Source organism: Symsagittifera roscoffensis, chromosome 9 (genome assembly GCF_963678635.1).
Source record: "Symsagittifera roscoffensis chromosome 9, txSymRosc1.1, whole genome shotgun sequence".
Taxonomy (NCBI): domain Eukaryota; kingdom Metazoa; phylum Xenacoelomorpha; order Acoela; family Convolutidae; genus Symsagittifera; species Symsagittifera roscoffensis.
In genome coordinates this window covers 14614275-14634015 of record NC_087070.1, presented here as the reverse complement: position 1 = coordinate 14634015, position 19741 = coordinate 14614275, and the positions used below count along the sequence as shown (strand labels likewise).

General features: G+C 36.2%; 1 protein-coding gene across 1 annotated transcript; it reads left to right on the top strand.

Moving 5' to 3' along the window:
• The first annotated feature begins 12122 nt into the window (after positions 1-12122).
• Positions 12123-19516, top strand: LOC134854049 (coiled-coil domain-containing protein 170-like). Its single transcript, XM_063870119.1, has 5 exons — positions 12123-12442; positions 14691-15924; positions 16143-16476; positions 17042-17233; positions 18897-19516. Exons 1-5 carry the CDS (start codon positions 12364-12366, stop codon positions 19413-19415), a joined length of 2358 nt encoding a protein of 785 aa, XP_063726189.1. The 5' UTR covers positions 12123-12363; the 3' UTR covers positions 19416-19516.
• The last annotated feature ends 225 nt before the right edge of the window (positions 19517-19741 follow it).

Sequence of the window (19741 nt, the reverse complement as noted above, 5' to 3'; positions counted from 1 at the left end):
ACGTGCAGCTTTTTTTCGGTTTTTCAATTTTCGTCCTTATTTCCGTGGTTTGGTTTTCCGTTTTTTGAAAAGTCAATAAACTTGAAGGGAAAACTTGAGTTTCGCGGCTTGACTTATATTAATAATAATTTTATTTCCAAGCCAAAACTTATAAGCATATACATTCAATGAAAATGTACGTTTACAATAAAGTTCGGCTTGGGAGAATACCAAAAAGGCGTCATTTGTTTTTTGCATAATGATATTTCTGATTATTTAACTCACGAGAGCAAAAGTGCTTGGGATCCTGAACTAATTTTTTCCCCGTAATCAACTTCTTTGCAAACCATTGATTCGTTCAGTTAAAAGTGCAAACAGACTGATGACGTGCACAATTTCTTGAAAGTTCAATAAAACTACCGTCTTTTAGCTTATAATTAGGTGGAACTCATTTTAAGCAGTAATTTTTTTTTTCGGAGAAATTTATTGAAAAAGTGCAGTTTTTTTTCGGTTTTTCAATTTTGGTCCTTATTTCCGTGGTTTGGTTTTCCGTTTTTTGAAAAGTCAATAAACTTGGGGAAACCTTGAGTTTCGCGGCTTGACTTATAATAATAATAATTTTATTTCCAAGCAAAAACTTATAAGCATATACATTCAATGAACATGTACGTTTACAATAAAGTTCGGCTTGCGAGAATACCAAAAAGGCGTCATTTGTTTTTTGCATAATGATATTTCTGATTATTTAACTCACGAGAGCAAAAGTGCTTGGGATCCTGAACTAATTTTTTCCCCGTAATCAACTGCTTTGCAAACCATTGATTCGTTCAGTTAAAAGTGCAAACAGACTGATGACGTGCACAATTTCTTGAAAGTTCCATAAAACTACCGTCATTTAGCTTATAATTAGGCGGAACTCATTTTAAGCAGTAATATTTTTTTCGGAAAAATTTATTAAAAACGTGCAGCTTTTTTTCGGTTTTTCAATTTTCGTCCTTATTTCCGTGGTTTGGTTTTCCGTTTTTTGAAAAGTCAATAAACTTGAAGGGAAAACTTGAGTTTCGCGGCTTGACTTATATTAATAATAATTTTATTTCCAAGCCAAAACTTATAAGCATATACATTCAATGAAAATGTACGTTTACAATAAAGTTCGGCTTGGGAGAATACCAAAAAGGCGTCATTTGTTTTTTGCATAATGATATTTCTGATTATTTAACTCACGAGAGCAAAAGTGCTTGGGATCCTGAACTAATTTTTTCCCCGTAATCAACTTCTTTGCAAACCATTGATTCGTTCAGTTAAAAGTGCAAACAGACTGATGACGTGCACAATTTCTTGAAAGTTCAATAAAACTACCGTCTTTTAGCTTATAATTAGGTGGAACTCATTTTAAGCAGTAATTTTTTTTTCGGAGAAATTTATTGAAAACGTGCAGATTTTTTTCTCGGTTTTCAATTTTCGTTCTAATTTCCGTGGTTTGGTTATCGCGGTTTGACTTAAAATAATGCTAATTTTTTTTCAAGCCAAAACTTATAAGCATATACATTCTATGAAAATGTACGTTTGCAATAAAGTTCGGCTTGGGAGAATACCAAAAATGCATCAGCCTGTCGGGTGGCATCTCCATGTGCAAAATCTGTTAGTCTACTTTTTAAACTAAGATCATATAGACAAAAGGACCGCAAAATTGCTTCAAATATCAGAAAAAAAAACTAAAAGAGAAAAAAATATGTTTGGTTTGGTGTTGTCTAACAATCAAAAATAAATGTTGCAAAAGTACTATACAAGGGGTTGAAAATTACCATAACATACTTAAAAAATATTCGTTCTCAAGTATATATGTATCTTATTCAATCAAAAAACGAGTCCAAAGATTCATTGGTAGTTGTTAACGCTTTAAGAAGAATTTTTTTTATCTAACTGTAAGAATTAATTATACCGAATACGGATCTTATTTTCGATTTTTTTTGCTCTTGTAGTAAGCTTATTTCAGCTGCATAGTTTTTTTCTTATTTTGCCTGTTTTGATAGTATCTGTTATCTCCTGTTCACTTATGTATTCTTGAAATTTTTTATTTCCACGAAATTTAAATCATTAGTTTATATATGTAACTCTCGAACCAAATAGAGCTTATGCTTGTCTCGAATTTCCTGTTTCAGTTGCTGTATACAATGCTCAATCATCAGCAAACAGTACAACTTAATTAAGCCTACAGACGTTTGGCAAATCGTTTATATACAGCAAAAACAACGAAGGACCCAGGACTGAACCTTGCGGTTCACCATAGTAGATTGTTTTTCTGTCTGATTTTGAATTGTTATAACTAACGTACTGTTCACGATTTTCAAGGTATGATCTCAAAAGACCAATAATTTTATCTCGTAAACCGTATATTTCGCATTTTTCCAGTAAGATATGGTGATCAACTGTGTCGAGCGCCTTTGTAAGATCTATCAGCGTACACAAGGAGCCAATTTTATCTTCCAAAATCTGCACAGTTTGCTCACTGAGTTCTAAGATAGCATCAACTGTTTTTTTTTAATTTCGGAATCCGTACTGACATGCTGTTAAAACATCATCTTTTTTCAGAAAACTTCTCAAGCGATTATTAACCAATTTTTCGAAATTTTCCCCATTATTGGTAGCATAGATATAGGTCTGTAGGTACCACAATCTGACAATGTGCCATTTTTATGAATTGGTTGAACGTTTGCAATCTTGAAAATTGAAGGTTAATATGACAACTCAGTAGACAGCTCCACACACTGGTTAAAAAGGCAACTCAGTACTCAGATATAACCGGACTTATATTTTTTGTATTAGGTTGTTACTTATTAGGTTGTTTTTTTTTCAGGCTTTTAATTACTTCATGAACTTCCTGGGGTGAAATGGTTTTAAAAAAACATTGTATTTTCATTCTTTGCAACATTTTTAAAATTTTGTGTTGTTTTAGTTTCGATTAGCTTCTGACCAAACTCAATTTACAAAATCTTTAACTTCTTCTGCACTCGGAATGCTGTGTTTTGAACCCACTTGTTCTTCGTTTTCTCTAATCTCACCAATGACTTCATAATTTTTTTCGAACCTTTTGAAAGTCTTCTTTCAAAGAAAGTTTTTTTTCTTTTCGAAACAAGCTTTTTATTTTTTCCGTTGTTCCTGGAAAATATCAAGATTACAATCACTCTCATGATCAAGTGTTTTTGGTACAATTCAATCTTCTCATTACTCTCAATTTTAATTGCTGCTATTCAACTTTTCCTTTTTTTTATTGGAAGCTTGGGAATGAATTTTTCACAGGTAGACTGGATAGCTATTAAGAGCTGTGATAAGTAATCATTTACATCTTCAGTCTCTTTTTTCAACTCAATTTTTTCAGTGGTCTGACACAGCTCAAAATTGAACTTCAGAAAGTCTCATGCTTCTCAAAACGTTCCAGTTATCCTAAAATTCCAGAATTTGTTTTTAAGCAAAGTTTTGTTTTCAGGTAGAAATGGTGCATCTAATTCTACCATCTCCTGATTCGATATTGAGTTGTGTTGGACCATTACTAACAAAAAAAATCGTAGAAAATACATCTATTGTTGACTGGCTGCTTTAAGTTATTCGAGTACTTCACTTTTCGTTAATTTTATCACAAACAAGCAGGCTGTTTTCAAGATTTAGAGAGTCACTTGTCGACTTAGACACATCAACATTCATGCCTCCACATACAGTGTGTATATCTCTAGGCTGCATTTTCAACTCGAACAGATAAAGTTGTAAATGATCAAGAAACTTACAATTGTTCATATGAGATACGTTATAGACAAAAGTTATAAAAAAAGTTTTCTCTCCATCGTTGTCGCATAGAATGATTAAAAATTGCAATTCGTCTGAAGTCAGTTCTTCAATTTTTTATATGAAATACCTTCGCTTACGTAGAAAGTAGCACCTCCGCTGCGTCTGTTCCTATTCACTGTTTCCATGGATTGGTAAATGCCAATTTGAAAATTTCAAACTCCATATAATATTTCAGCCATGTTTCAGTAAGAGCTATACTTTGCCGCTTATTATTTTTAGTTTCATGAAGAAGCTCTTAGGATTGGTGAATTTGCGCTAATAGGCGAATGTTTTGGAAAAGAATGGACATTCAGCTTAAGGTATCACTCCTTTTTCTGACCTTTTCCTATTATTTCTGTGGGCAATATACTTTAGATTATGATTTTTAATAATGTTTGTTCAAATTTTCAGAAGTACTTTGGTGTATTTTTAATCAGTTTTCTTTTACCATGAAGTGATTTGATCAACATACTGATGAGATTTGCAATCTGATTCAAGTAAAAGCTTTTTGTTACTTCAATCGGTTTTGTTTTTTCTTCGAAAATTCATTTAACTGTTTTTTATTCTGTTCAACCACAATTGCTGAAAATCGCAACTATAGTTCTTTATCTAATTTATAGACTTCCTATCCCGGTTGCTGAAAATCGCAACGAGAAAAAGGTATTTGTTTTTGGACGAACTTAGTTGCTGAAAAGCGCAGCTACACTCGAAAATGCTAATTGAAAAAGTTAAGAGAGAAAAAGAAAACCAAGAATTGAGGTATACGACTTCTTAAAAACCTGATTCAATTGCAATTTTTTTTAAAATAAAATCGTTAATGAGAATCGCAACTAGTCTCAATTTCAAGCTTTTTTCACCCTTTTTTTGCTTTTTTTGTTGACTATTGCGTTCGTTTTATAGATCACTGAATTGTTATAAACTGAGATTTAGAACCGTGTTTTTTGTACCGTGTTTTTAAGCTTGTATTTATTCTAAGCCATATTGAACAAAAAAGAAGAGTTCTTTCGCGTTTAAGCGAACTCTTGACAGTTGTCTAAGGGTGAAAAATTATGGAAAAACAAAACAGTTAATGAGTAAACCTTAATTTTTCGAAAGTAAATAATTTAATGTGTAGAGCCAAAGCTCATTCAACTGATGTAAAGTTAATACTTGCATCATGTATATTAACTCTAAATTTCACTTTTGAGGGACTGCTCTCATCTCCACAACTAGAGTTCCTAAGAGTTCACATGCTTTACTTTTCCTAGTTTTTTTTTTATTTCGGGAGAAAAACTACCATACAGTTTCATTGTTCTCTCCTCATTTTCCATTTCAGATGCACCGCGCTTAGAACTTGTCGCCCTGTTAGTGGGTTGTGTTTTGATAGCATTTACTAAAGTTTTTAAATCGTCCATTTTTTCATTACGATCTTTCCCACGGTCATTTTTGTACTAAATCGACACGCTGCAATGCCAGGTGTATTGAAACCTTTTTTGATTGCCTCATGGTTTTTGTTTGATTCAATAGGAGGGAGACGCTCGTTCATGTATATTTAACTATTCAGTTTGTTGCTTTTGTTATTCAAATTTTTTCGTAACTTGTAAGTTGCTAATTTGTCCTCCGACCTGACAAATTTCACAACCGTAGGGGTCAATCCATGAGGTAGATTTTCGGTAACCGGCATACTGTGGTACGCACTCAAGAGGATCTCCGTAACTTCTCGGAAAAAAACTAGCAAATCGCCAAAAAATTTGTTTTTCGTAAAAATCCCCCGATTATTTTCTCAGATCAAATGGAGGATTTTGGATTACGATGGAATCCTTACTGGTATAACGTTCCTGTACCCTCAACCGTTCATTCAATTTCTAACAAGAAGTTTACAAGTCGCTCACCTTTTTTGCAAGTTCACTCCTACCAGATACCAATTTGTTTGTCATCAGCAGCAACGCCTCTCACATTCTTATCCGTATCCTGATTGATGATATCTTTCATGTGCTGTGGAATATCCATTATGTAAAGAAAAACCTTTTTAATACAATAATTATTAATAATTGAATCCAAAGATATTGTCTTTTTGTTAATTCAAACAACGTTACTCAAGTTTAAAATCGGCCGTTCAAAATTTTTAGAAAAAAAATTTGCTTTGAAAGGTCAAGAAAAAGGGCAACTGTTTCTCAGCTGTTTCATCACTTTTGATTTGTTAAAGTTCAGTTCGTTTCCTTTCTCAGAAAGAAAAAAACTCCACTATCGAACAAAAAAGTGTAAACAGGGGTGGATCTAGGAATTTATCGAGGGGGTTGTTTTTCAAAAAAAGGTTTAAAAGGTTTGTCGACCTTTTTTTAGGTCGACCAAAGTGATTTTCTGGAGCTCTCCCGAGTTGGTAAAGACGCCATTTGACCAAATTTTTTGCGCCGCTGGCAAATTTTACAAAAAAAAACAGGCCAAAAAGGGCGTTTTAGGGCACTTTTTGGAAAATTTTGATCAAAAAATTGTATAAACTTGCGCCCAAGGCCCCTTTAGAAAGTTTTTAGGGTCCCGCACCAAAAAAAAAGATATGTCAACATAGTGCAAAGGAGTACCCTTTGAGTCGGCAGGGGGTCGAATCCCTGAAGAAGAGAAAGCATCCCCCCCCCTAAATCCGTTATTGAGTGTAATTGTCACGAAAAACGTTCTCGACTTCTTGTTTCGAAAGTGGAATTTTGTTTTTAGAATTTCCAGCTGAATAATAAATTCACTTATTGATCCAGTTATCTCAAACTGGGTTAATTTTATTTTTTCATAAAAGCGTTAATGTTAAGTTGTTCCAGAATTTTAAAGAGCTTGAGGGCTGTTTGTTTTTTGTTTGAATTTCGAAAACAGATAGTGTTCATTGTCTTTTGTTTGCAACTGTCTGTTGGTTATGTTTTAAAATGCCTTTTTCTGTTTGGTGTCTGTCAAAAAGTTTTGTCGTCTTAGTTGCTAATTGGTAAGTGACTCAATATTTTTAAGGCTGCTTATGCACATCATCTGAGGCAAGCAAAGAAAGTTTTTAGGTGTAGTTTTTTTCGAGTAATCATTTCAATTTAGTTTTTAAAACTTTTTTTTCTTAACTGTTACTGGAAAAAAAAGAAATTCGGTTTTCCATTTTGTGTGGTTTTTTGTTGTCATGATTTTGTTTTAATTTAGTTTCGCTTCAAGTTCGTTGGCTGAACGGTAAAAGCATACCGCTCTCCAGTAAAAAAAATGTTAAGTGCGTAGAAAGTGGAGCTAGAGTTTCAAACGAGAACTTTGATATGTTTCCTTGTGTTCTCAAAATTTAGTAATGTTACCAATGTAATTTTAATTATTAAAGATTGATTAATTAAATGAGCTGAGGACTTCAATTTTTTTGTTGTTGATTAAAAACCTATACATTTTTCATTTGTTTCTACAAACATTTTTTTGTAGAATCAAGCTCATTTAAACTTACAAAATTACTTTTTAAAAGTTTTCCGGAAAAAAATCAATGAAAAAAAATGCTTATCATACAATTTTCATAAATGGAAAGCCATAGAGCCCATGCATGGAATTGTATGAAAAGCATTTTTTGTATGGAATTGTATGATAAGCATTTTTTTCTATGGAGCTCAACTCGGGAATACTAAAGACTTGAACAAACTTATCCGAAAATTTAAGGGAACTACAAGTCTGATTTTGATTTTTTTTTGAATTTTTTGTGTGTTTTCGGTTAAATGGTTTTGGCGTATAACATATCGGCTGAGTCAATTTGTGCGTAGTTTTCGGGGGAAAATTACGTGTGTAATTTTAGTTTCTTCTTTCGGTAGAGATGGGTCGTGTATGATGTGATGGGAACTTTGTTTATTACTTGCCCAGCAGCTTCATATCCGCTCTTCTCTGTTTATAGACTTGTTCAAAGTTCATTTCTCAACAAACCCAATGACAAACTTTCCTTATTTTTATATTGAAAAATCTACTTGAAAACATCAACATACGACGCTTTAATCTGAAAATAGATTAAAATCTCGCTGACAACAAACAAAAAATCAATCAACAAAAAAAAATACAAATAATATGTTAACAATGAGAACCCAGAAGTATGATTTTTTTTCGAAGGTTATGATGGATAGGTGTGATGCCAATGACTTAGGTTCATATCAATCTGAGTAGAAAAACTCAAGCTTAGGTTCATATCAATCATTTTGAAACTTTACCACCTACGCTGGTTCTCATGGAAGATGATAGCCACGTCATAGTTCCTCTCATCTCGCCACATTCAAAAGCTTACATAATTTTTTAACAATGATTCATTACTGCATTTTCAATGTGATCTGAATTTTTTATGCTACTTGCACAGCAGCTACACTTTTATTTTAACTTTTTAACTAGATCTCAAATAATTTTCTCTTACAGTGTTTACTACAATCCTGATTTGGCGACAAGAATCAATTGACCACGGTTCTAAACGACTTCGGAGAGAGTTGGATTCTTTTGCTTAGATTTCAGCAGTAATTGTTATGCGTACTTTTGGACAAACTTCAACCTTCAATTGTCCTTTTCAAAACCCTTTTCAAGTAAAATACTTCCAGTTAATTGTAAATCGAAGTTCTTTGTTTCGTTTTTCACACGGTCTTGAATGTGATTTGGCACTTTTCTATTCTTGACTGGTCTCAGAGTAAGAACACTTTGAAATTCGCGAAAACTGTGGTTTTTGACCTACTCAACGTAGAAAACGTGCTGAAAACGCCCGCTTGAACACGTGGGCATACCTTTCTTTGGAAAGCTTTTTTAAGAACTCTGAGATTGGGTCTAGTACAACGCCCTCGGTTATTAAATTGACGTCCAACGATTTCTTCTGAGTAGTCTCAAACCCAGATCTTTGTGCGGTTTAAGTCCCATCAGGTTTCTGGTCCGATTTTCCGTGACCAAGAATGAAACGGCACTAATATTTCATCCGTTAGCTGAGATTAGGATAACGATCGTACAATATATCTTAATGGGCATCTTTTTGTGGTACACATACATCCTACACAATGAGTGTCTGGTTGCATCTTTAAAAACAATACTGAGGATTTCTGGAGAAAAATATTCGCCATACGTAAATTGAGAAAGGATACCGGACTCCCGGTATCGATGGTAGCGTAAAAGAAAGTCTGGTTTTACCTCAGCTGAACACTCAGGCTGCTTGGCTTTCCTGTATTCGACTGCATAAGTTCTATACTGTGAATCTGGGCCCCCTCTTCGATCAAAAAGACCTGGTGTTCCTGTTCGCTGTCGTTTTTGACGTCAATGAAATCACAGTCTTGCACAGGATGAGGGCAGGAATTATCCTCACGCACCAAATTGACTCGCCGTTTTGAAGAATTGCAACACGTTGCAAAATTCCCCTTTTCTTACAGAGGTTACAATTGATCTCTCTCGCGGGTCTCGACATCCGATATCAAGATAGAACGCATTGCCATAAAAATAAAATGCCTTACCGCCCTTTCTCTGCTTTGAGGAACGATTACTGTAGCCTCCTCGAACGCTGTAGTTGCTCTTGCCAGGTTGAATCGAAAATATCGATCCTTTTTGAGCTTCGTTAATCCGGGACTCTGGTTCTAGGGTGATAGCTTCTGTAACTGTGCTGATGTACTCGCCCCCTATTCACATTCCAGCGCCTTTTTGAGTGCATCATACAGGTCTACTTTTGCCTTGATAAGTTGTTGCCGGACCTCCACGTCTTGCATGCGTCTAATAAACAAGTCTAATATCCCATTTTTGAGCGTGCGGTCACCTGTGCAAACAATAGGGGTTAGAAAAAAGAAACTATCTGTATCCCTCATGAATATCGTGTTGTTTAGTTTAATCCGCTCTTATGTGTAATCACGATCTGTTTCAAATAGCGCATCACAGCTGGCATGGAAATCCATGAGTGAACACGCGTTGAAATTAAGGCGTTGATATGAGTCTGAGAACCGCCGTTTACCTTCATTTCCCTGAGAATATAACAATCGAGACCTCAGTCGCGCTTCGGCCTCATAATAAACCGATTTTAGCCAATCGGATGGCCTTTGCGTCTCCTCTATGCGTTCCAATCGTCTATCCTTCAATCAGCTGCCTGATCACGGCGTGTTCTAACATCTTGAGGTGGAGCTTCTCTGTGGATGCCGGAGTCTGTTATTGGGGTGCCAGCTCATCCGCAAGCTCCACTGGATCTGCTAGGAGATCGTTTGGAATGATGTCCTTAAGTCCATAAGGTAAGAAAAAGTGGCCGATCCAAGTCTCCCGTGAGAACGGTGGGTTGATTGAAATGTTTCGCCCAAACAGGCGAAATACCGAACAGTTCAGTCATGTCTGTATTCACAGGAACTGCTGGCTGAGCCATCACAACCCGCTTAGTTCTGACTCAAAACTGTAGAGTTAAAAGGAAATAGTAAGTTATTAGACAAAAAACATAAATAAATGAGAATAGATAGATTCGATACACTGTGTCAATTGACTGAAATATGATTGACGCCGTTTTGGTGAGTTAAACAAAGTACTTAGCAAATAATGAAACTGCTAAATCCCAAAGAGTACAGCGCAACCGAAATTATTGCAAAGAGAACGTGTACACACATTAACAGGTTGAATGTGACCTTGAGCATACGAAATGTTAAGCATAAAACAAGTACTAACATAAACAAGACTGCTCGTATCAGGGCGAAGCCCTTAAAGTTCCGACTGCCTTTTAACGTTTATGAAGCAGTAATAACATGAACAACACAAAAAAATTAAATGAAACAAAATAAAATGAAAAACTTTTTTTCTGAAATTTGAGAATGTTTTTTTTTGAAAATAAACCCCCACACGCCATATAAAGTACAAAACAATAGATTTCGCACCTTTTAACAAATCAATCATGGCAAATAAGCTTCTTTCAACCAATTTGGAACAATTTCTAAGACGGATTAAATCTCCGCTTACGCGTTAATAGCGCGAATTATATCGCGTGTTAATTGTCCCAATTTGGTCAAAATGGCAAAAATGGCAATCTTTAAACCCTCATAAGTTTACGGAAAAAGATCACAATAAAATATCTTTTCAAATTAAAGCCCAAGACAACAAAAAGTTTCAAATGATATTTAAAAATTCTGTCAAAAATGGCTAGTTAAAAGTCGAAATTTTTCTGAAGAAAAAAACCCACCCGAGCACAAATATTCCGTTACTTTTGTAATTTTCCGATCAAAGTTTTAAAAAATACAAAAAAAAAATTAAATTTTGTGTCGTTTTTTCTGCGTGTGATATAAAGCCTTTTTTCTGCGTGTGAGTGTGATATAAAGATTGAACGAAAAAGTAGAATCTAGGCATATTCGACATGCAGAGTAAAATAGGTCAATTAGAAAACACTTTTTGTAGACAAATGACTAGAAAAACGAAAAAAAAATGTTAAAAAATTCATATAAATTTTTTAACGTTTTTTTCAACTTTTTGGCAGAAGGTTTTCGAATTTTGAAGTCTTTGCTTGAAATTTTTGATTCTCAAATTGGCGCTAAAAACACCAAAAACTAACTTTAATCGAACTGAAACTAAATTTTCACGCCTTAAATTAAGCATAAATAAGCTTTTGCAAATCTGCTCAGCCTCAGCTTTTAAGCTTGACATTAGACCAAAGATTAAAAATTTCAAACTGGTTTTTCTCGACACTTTTATGTCATTCGATTTTGGGCTAAATGGGCCTTAAAACGATATATCATTCGACCTATACCGATGATTTCTTTGTGCTACCTGATTTTGCGTGGAAAAAAAAGAAGAGGAAAAAACCGAAACCCCAAATATAAAGTTCCTCCATGTTTTTCAAATGGTTGCAACAATAACTCTTCCTTCTGTTACGATTTCTCTGCAAGTACAATGAGAGCTGCTTTTCATGCTAGTTTTGCTATTTCACTTGCACAAATCCACATGCGACTCAACATTGGAATATGTGAACCAAGAAGACAACAAAAAGAAAGATCAATACACGGAAAGCATCAACATGCTTAGCATTTTCACTGAAACAAACCAGTAAATAAGAGCTGTTTACGAAAGGCAATCTACAGGTGTGATAGCAGACTGACTTCGGAGTTTTCAAACTGAAATGACGCTTTTTAGAAAACTCATCACCTACGCAGGTCACTGGAACATTCATGGCTGTTGCGTCAGGGCTTTTAGTTCTGTCTTTAGCTTATAACTGGACACAGGGGCTCATCTTCTCAACACAAACGCACAATTTCATGTCTTCAAACGCTCTTTTATCTTCTGACCATTGTAACCACTTGTCAGCATTCAACATAACCACATGCTCAATATGGCATTCAAAGATGTACTCTTTGTTGTAACAGTTTATTTTTGCACGTGTAATAAACAGCATTTTTGCTCTGCTGAATAGTAAAATACGTTTGAGCTATAAAGAAGCTTTTTATTTTGATCAATAAATCAGAGCTGAGGCATATGCAGGTTGGCTGCGCTTTATTTGTCCAAAGTAAATTGTTGATTTTAAAGCAAGCTTTTTCAATATAATATTTTCTTTCCACTTTTGATTTCAACGGGTGATTTTTCCTGACAGTTTATCCAGGCTCCTGTCTATCTATCCACGGGTTAGTCATCATGACTGAAGGTAGGCGTGAACAGATTAGCATAGATGACTTCGGAAACCTCTTGACCGGCAGATCCCATATTTGTACTGGTAAGTTTCAATTTAGGCTCTTTTCGGCTTTTTTTCCTTTTCACCCCACCTCAAATATACACCAATTTTATGTTGTAACGAGGAGGTTTACAAGGTTAAGTATGGAGACCAAATATGTTTGTTATAGCCTAATTAGTCCGCATACCAACTTTTGTAACAATCCGATCATGTGAACAAAATTTTACTAATAAAATTTCGCTGGTGGGGGGAAAGGAAAAAGAGCCGTCTTTTCCACCCACACATTTGTTTTTCAGCTGGGCAAACAATTTTTGGCTCTTTTCCAGTCCCCCCCCCTTTCAAATTCAATTTTGAAAAGGCTATTTAACATTGTCATAATGCAATGAAGTTTGGCGTGGCGTACAAAATAACTATTGTGAACAGATTTGTTCCCAATATATTACATGATTACCCGCACTGACAAAAATGGATTAGGATCGATTTTGGTATGAAAAAAGTACGTTGATTAAATTTAGATCGATTTTACTATGTAAAAAGTACGTTGATTAAACTTAGATCGATTATAGTATGAAATTATAGTATGAAGATTAAATTTTAAAAATGAAGATTGATTTGGATCGATTTTAAATCGATTTAAATTGATCTTAAATCCCAGCTAAAAAAAAGTTGATCGAAATCGATTTTATATCAATTTAAATGCATTGTTTTCAGTCTAAATTTGTTTTTATTTTTAAGGGGATTAAAACGGATTAAAATCGATTTAAATCAATTTTTTTCATTCGAGATTTATCAGTTTCGAATTTTTATTGCATTTATTCTTTGCCTATCATTTTTCATTTTACATCCATAGCGTATTGTAGCATAAAAAAGACCAAACAAAAAGACCAAAAAATCGATAAAACTCTATAAATTTCTTGCATATTTTGAGTTCAAAAACTGATCTACAATGATCCTTTTCTTGATTCGTTTTATCCGAAATTTTGCCCGAAATCTGATTTATCTTCAAAATTTTCTATGATTTAAATGCATATTAATGAGATCAAATTTTAATTTTTTCTGACCCTTTTCTTGTTTGTTACATAGGGTTTACAATCACGCTTACAACGATAAAAATTTCTATTTTCAATTATGTGATAAGCAATTTTTGCGTTTTGCGATAAAGTATCGCAATTGGTTACTTTTTCTCGTAATCAACTTTGATCACAAAATTAATTTTTCTCGGATTCAAAAATGTTAGCTAGATTTTTGGCTCTGATGTCCTCTTATCTGTCAGCTTGTCTTCCTTATCTTTTTATTCTATTAATTTTTGTTGGTTCTGTAAAGATTGAACTCTAACAAAAATGTTTTTAATTGCTAAGTCATTCTCTCAATCCTACCTAAAAATAGGAAAATTGAGCATGAAATTTTGTCATTTTTTTATTATATAAAATCAATTTTCGACTCTTTAATTCGTGTTTTATAAAAATTTCAAAATGTATTCACTATCCATTTCGTCTCCCCTAGAGATAACATTCATGATTGAGGCAATAAAAACTTGTGGTTCGAATCCCGTAGAGACATTTCTTCGGCAGGGAAAACTTCTGGTTTTCTGGCTCTCGTCCGTTTCTTTTGTTGGTAGATCTAGCTTTCCTCGATACCATCACATTTTTTCGTTTACTTAGCGGCTTTCGTCTCAGTTTCTGTCTACTAGTTTAGTTTGCTTTTTTAGGTTGTATCACAAGTTTTCTGCTTTATGGGTGTCTACTTAATTCTGTCGGATAGTTTAATTTCCAAATTGAATATACCACCTTGCATTCACTCCATATAAAGCACATGTGGGCAGCAATTTCGGATGCTTTTCAGCTTTTGACTGTCGGTTGTTTTTTTTCTATCCAGTGTTGTTTCCTACAAACGTCTGGTTTTATTTTTAAGATCGATAAGACTCTGGATCCGTATTTTGAAACACTTAAAATCAACATCACAAGGAGCTTGTATACAAACACAAATAATTTTAATCGTGAAAAAACTTTTTTCATTTTTAAAAATGTTTGTTTATCTCGTCCTTGTTTCAATTTTTCGTCGCTCGAAGTCATCTTTGCTGCTTCTTCAGCATGATGTTGTTTTTATCCTATACTTGTTGTATGTAAAGTGGTGCAACGCTCAGCTTCGCCTCTGACAAATGTGTTTGGGGCTTCCATTTCGTTTTCTGAATATGCTTAAGAGTTTCCTTCAACACAACTCTTCTTGCTTTATCCGAAAATGGATTGCGAATATAAGATGAATTCTCTCTGATTTTGCATATCATTTGCAGGAAACACACACGCCTACACAACTACAATGAGCAGCCGAGGAGGAGACAATGGCCTCGTCGTCTCCACCGGACAACTGCAGGACGAGATCCAAGACCAGATCCAGTGGTACCGGAAGGAAGTGGAGCGCAAGGAGCGCCTGGTGGACGACTTGAGGAAAAGCGACAACTTGACTCAACACGAGCGTGAGCAGAAAGAGTACGAGCTGAATGTTCGGGACTCTATGGTGAAAGAGTACAGAATGAAGGCTCATCAAGCACGTGAAGAGCTAACAGACACGATTGCAAAGCTACAAGCTATAGAGGCAGACATGAGGGAGTTGAAAGAGAAACTAAACTCTACCAGTAGCGAATACTCCATCCTCAAATGCGAACGAGATCGTCTTTCCGAGAACAATAGTCGACAGGCGGGCTTGATCCACACTCTTCGGGAAGACACCAGTTACTTGCAGACTAAAATTACCCAGTTTGAAGAAGAAGCCAGAAGTTTGAGCTCCCAAGTAGAAGTTTTGAAATGCGAGAAATCAAGTTTTGAGAGTGAAATTGCAAAGTACAAAGAAATCATTCTTGAGTTGGAGGTAATTAAGAACTCGTTAATGGGAGAAAAAGGCGACTCGGTCTGCAAAAGACGAGAGCTTTACATCGCCGTGTTGTCAGCCCTCGGTGAAAGTTCTTCAGCTTGGGATGCTCGCATTCCGGACGATGTCGGTGAGCTCACGGCGAAGATCGAACAGTTGCGATCCGAACGAGACTCGGCGCAAGCAGAGCTCACGACTTGTAAGGCCGAGATTGTGAGGCTGACTTCGGTACTTGAGCAGTCGGAAACCGAAGTTAAAGCTGGCCGCGAGACGATAATGCGACTGGTTGCCGAGACAGAACGAACGCATCAGAGCGAAACAGAATTGCGAGTTCAAATTGCAACTATCGACGGTGAAAAGTCAGCAGCCGTTGGGGAAATGGAGCGACTCAAAGTTCTGATTGCGACTCATGAAACAACAATTAGTGAGCACGAGGACAAAGTAGCCGAGTTGCATGCGGAGATTGAGTCGTTGCGAAGTGAACTCGTGACTATTCGAAAGGACCATTCGGCCGAACGAACTGGATACGATTCGCTGAAGGGCAAATACGAGAATCTGCGAGAAAACATAGCGGCGCTGCTGTCGTGTAGCTTTCAGTTCGTGGACAAAACAGATGACAGCATTGTGATTCGACTGAAAGAGTTTCTAAACGACTACAGGTTACTTTGCAGCCTTGCACATTGTCCACATTTTGTGAAATAACAAAATGGACTGAAGTTTTGGATGTCCCATGATAATGATGATTAAAAATATTTCAAAAACAATGGGCGTTCTTTTCTTCACTCGTCGCTAGTTCTGTGGCTCTAAAATGAATTTGAAACAATTAGTTTTTGAAACGATTGACTTATAACTTTTTGAGAGTTTTTTGTTTTTGGAGGTCTCGACAACTCACAGTTGAGAGCCTAGAAGTGAAGCAGAGCGAGCTTAGCTCCCTCATCGCAGAAGAACGACAGAAGTACGAAGAGCTCCTGGAGAAACTGTCGGCTCACAAAACGACTCAAGAGGACTCCCCGGCCACTCACGGCGAGCGGGTCAAATTTCTCCAGTTCATCGCCAAGTTGTCCGAATTGCTGAAGATGGAGTCCATAAGTGGGGAATTGGGTCTAGATGTCAGTTCCGATGCAGTTCTTCACCGAGTGAAGTCTCTAGTGGAGAAGGAAGACTCGGCTCTGGCTGAAAAGACGTCTGGAATGTACCAGCTCCAACGAAAGGTACGCTTGTCTTCTAGCAAGCATAGCATTCGATAATGGATGCATTTTTTGCTACGTTGAATTTGGTCTCCAAAAATACAATAGATTGACCTAATTAAAAGCTTGTAATTAGTATGAGACCACCGAATGAGAGTAGATTTTATTACTTAGGAATATTAAGGTTTTGTTCAAGTCATATGCATTAATGTAATGCGCAAGATACAGAGATCGATCGCTGAACTGAATTGATTAGCGATGAATGGGAAATGAGTTTGCTCGTTACCTGTGGCTTAGTGGCAATTAGTTCACAGATGCGGGAGAAAGAAGAAACTTGAGATGGAGAGAGTTCTTCTTTTCCTCACATGGAAGTTGCCTTTGTTCTACTGTTGCTCTGGTGAGTAGCTGAAGGTGCTGTTTAGATGACAGCAGAGTAGTTGTCATTGTTGATCAGCAATGTGAATAATGTGGAGGGAAACTTTGGTCGGCTAATTGACTCATCTGCCCTGTGCACTACTCTACTCTACTCTACTGTACTGTATTGTGTTGTCATGTGTAGTGTGTTGTGTTGTATTGTGTTGTGTGGCAGGTGAAGCAGTTGAAGGAGGAGTTGGAGGGGAAGGAGTTGCACCTGGACATGATGAGGAAGAAGGTGGCCTCTCTGGAGGAGAAGAGTGGGGGCAGGATGGAGGTGTGGAGGGAGAAGGAGGAGTTGGAGGGCAGGAGCAAGAAGATGGAGAGGATGAACGAACGACTCAGGGCTCAGCTGGGCGACTGCAAGGTCAGTCCGCCAGTCAGTCATTCTGCAGCTGCAGCCACCACTCAACTCCTCTCCCACCAGACAACACTGTTCCCATTTCTCATGACTCATTATCTAAACAAACAAACAATCAAACAAACAAACAAACAAACAAACAAACAAACAAACAAACAAACAAACAAACAAACAAACAAACAAACACAAGGCACCTCATAGCCGCCACTTAGTGAACACACCCATCCGCTCTACTCATATAACTCTCTTGCTTCCAAGTCACACGAAACGTTTCAATAAGGCAGTTTTTTATTTAAAAGTATGGAAAAAAGTAATATGAGGCCCGGGTTGACCTTCATACACCGAAAATGCTTATCATACAATTCCATACATCAAGTGTGTGGGAAAATGCTTGTCATACAATTTTCATACAATTTCTAAAAATAGTTGAAAACTGGTATTAACTCATTTCTGTGGCTGTTTGATTCTAATAAAACAATCTGGTGATAAAAAACTGAGGTTTTCGTTTTTTGAAAAAAATGCTTATCATACAATTCCCATATATAGAAATTGTATGACTGGCATTTTTTTGGTGGCGACACAAAAAATTTTTCAAGTTGTTTTGAAAATTTAGCCCAAAAATTTTTTTGTTTTTTTTTCAACCGCAAATCGATTTTCGTACGCAAACAAACATTTTTCAAAAAAAAAATTTTGCATGCAAAATTTACTATTTTGTGTGCATAACGTAGTCCTGGATACAATAAAATTGGCTTAATTTTTTCTTTTCACTTAATTTGTTTTTTCAAAAACGCTGAAATTTCTTCTCTCTTTTGTATGGGGTGTTAATGTACGCCTTGATCAATGTCTGATAATTTGAAAATTCAAAAATTTAATATAATCATCATTAAAAAATTTTGCCAAAAAATAAAAGTTTGTTACTTTTGTTATATCAATTGTGAAAGACAGCCAAATTCAGGTCGTTTTCTATGCATTGTAAATGCAAGACCGTCCAACCTTTGGTGTTTTGAGTAACCAAGGCTTTTGTAACTTGTGTTCGGTTGCAACTACAACCGAAAATTTTTCAGAAACTAAATTTAGAAAGAAAAAATCAAAATTTTTTGTTTATGGGAAAACATCTATCATACATATGGAAAAATGCTTATCATAGAGTTTTCATACAATTTTCTGTACGTATGGAATTGTATGAAATTGTATGACAAGAAGTTTCTCATATATGGAAATTGTATGATAAGAAAATTTGGTCAACCCGGGGGACTAGTATGAGTATAGTAATGAAACAAAGAATCAAACCTGTACCCCAGCTTACTGACCAGCTGTGGTCAATGCGGTCGCATCGTGTGGTGATTAAGAAGACGCCCACATTGAAAAAGGTAGCATAGACCCTGCTGTGTCATGACTGTGATTTAAGGTCAGTTCAGTTGCTTTATAGTTGACACCTCACACAATCCAGATTACACCAGCTTTAAGAAACATTCAAATTGAGATCAAGTTCACCGTAAGAAGCTTAGAATGAACTGCAGCAGAAAATGGGCGTGGCTTAAAGCACATCCCCCAATGCTTCAGTGTTTAACTAGAATGAGTGCAACTCGCATCTGAACTATTTCAAAATCATTGCCACTTGCTTTCCTTCCCCCCCCCCCTTTACATTTGTGTGTTGTGTGTGCTGCAGGTCCAGATAACGAGTTTGAAGGCAGAACTCTCCGACATTCAAAGTGTGAAATTGAGAACGGTGGAAAAAGACGAAGAGATTCGAACTCTGTTGGACAAACTTGACCACCTGGAGAAGACGAGAAACAAACAAGCCAAACAGCTCGCTGGACTCAAGCAGGAACTCAAGTTCGTCGACCAAGAGTGCAAGAGCAGCACTCACATGAAGGAAGAGAACATTTCATCGCTAGCTGAGCAGCTTAGTCACGCAAAACGTGCTCTGGAAGAAGTGGCCAAACGTGAGCGACAGTTAGTTCAGTTCAGAGCACTGGTTGCGAAAGTGATGGGCATGGAGGTGTGTTCACTCACAGTTCCAGACTATGAAATCATTTCGAAACTGGAACAGTTGCTTGGACACCATCATCACGTGGCAGGCACTGGTCCAGGGACATCGACTGACCTGGATAACTTCTGGGAGGGCTACGAGAGGGCAAAGGAGCGACTGACAACTAAGAAGAAGCCAGTTCAGACAGCATGGTAGTTTGTGTGGGAAGAACTCTCTATTATCTGTCCATAGTTATCTTTTTATAGAGTGTTGTTAAATGCACATTTGTTTGAATTAAAAAGTAAATTAATAAGAAACATCTTCCAAAACATTTTGAAAGCTAACTAGAAGCAATTTCATGAAAGCAGACGAATGATTACTTTTGAAGCCTGAAATTCTTGCTACAAGGTAAAAGACCGGAGGAGGATTGGCTGAGTTAATAACAGATTATATAATTTTTTCAAACGTGAAACATAAAAAATAAAAGCTCCAATAGTTGTTTTTCGCGCAGAAAATAATGTGTTTTAAAGACAGAATGCGCA

Coding starts and splice junctions, on each gene's coding strand:
- LOC134854049 (XM_063870119.1), top strand. CDS start 12,364: ATGACTGAAGGTAGGCGTGAACAGATTAGCATAGATGACTTCGGAAAC. Junction 12,443..14,690: donor CAGATCCCATATTTGTACTG/GTAAGTTTCAAT, acceptor TATCATTTGCAG/GAAACACACACGCCTACACA. Junction 17,234..18,896: donor CTCAGCTGGGCGACTGCAAG/GTCAGTCCGCCA, acceptor TGTGTGCTGCAG/GTCCAGATAACGAGTTTGAA.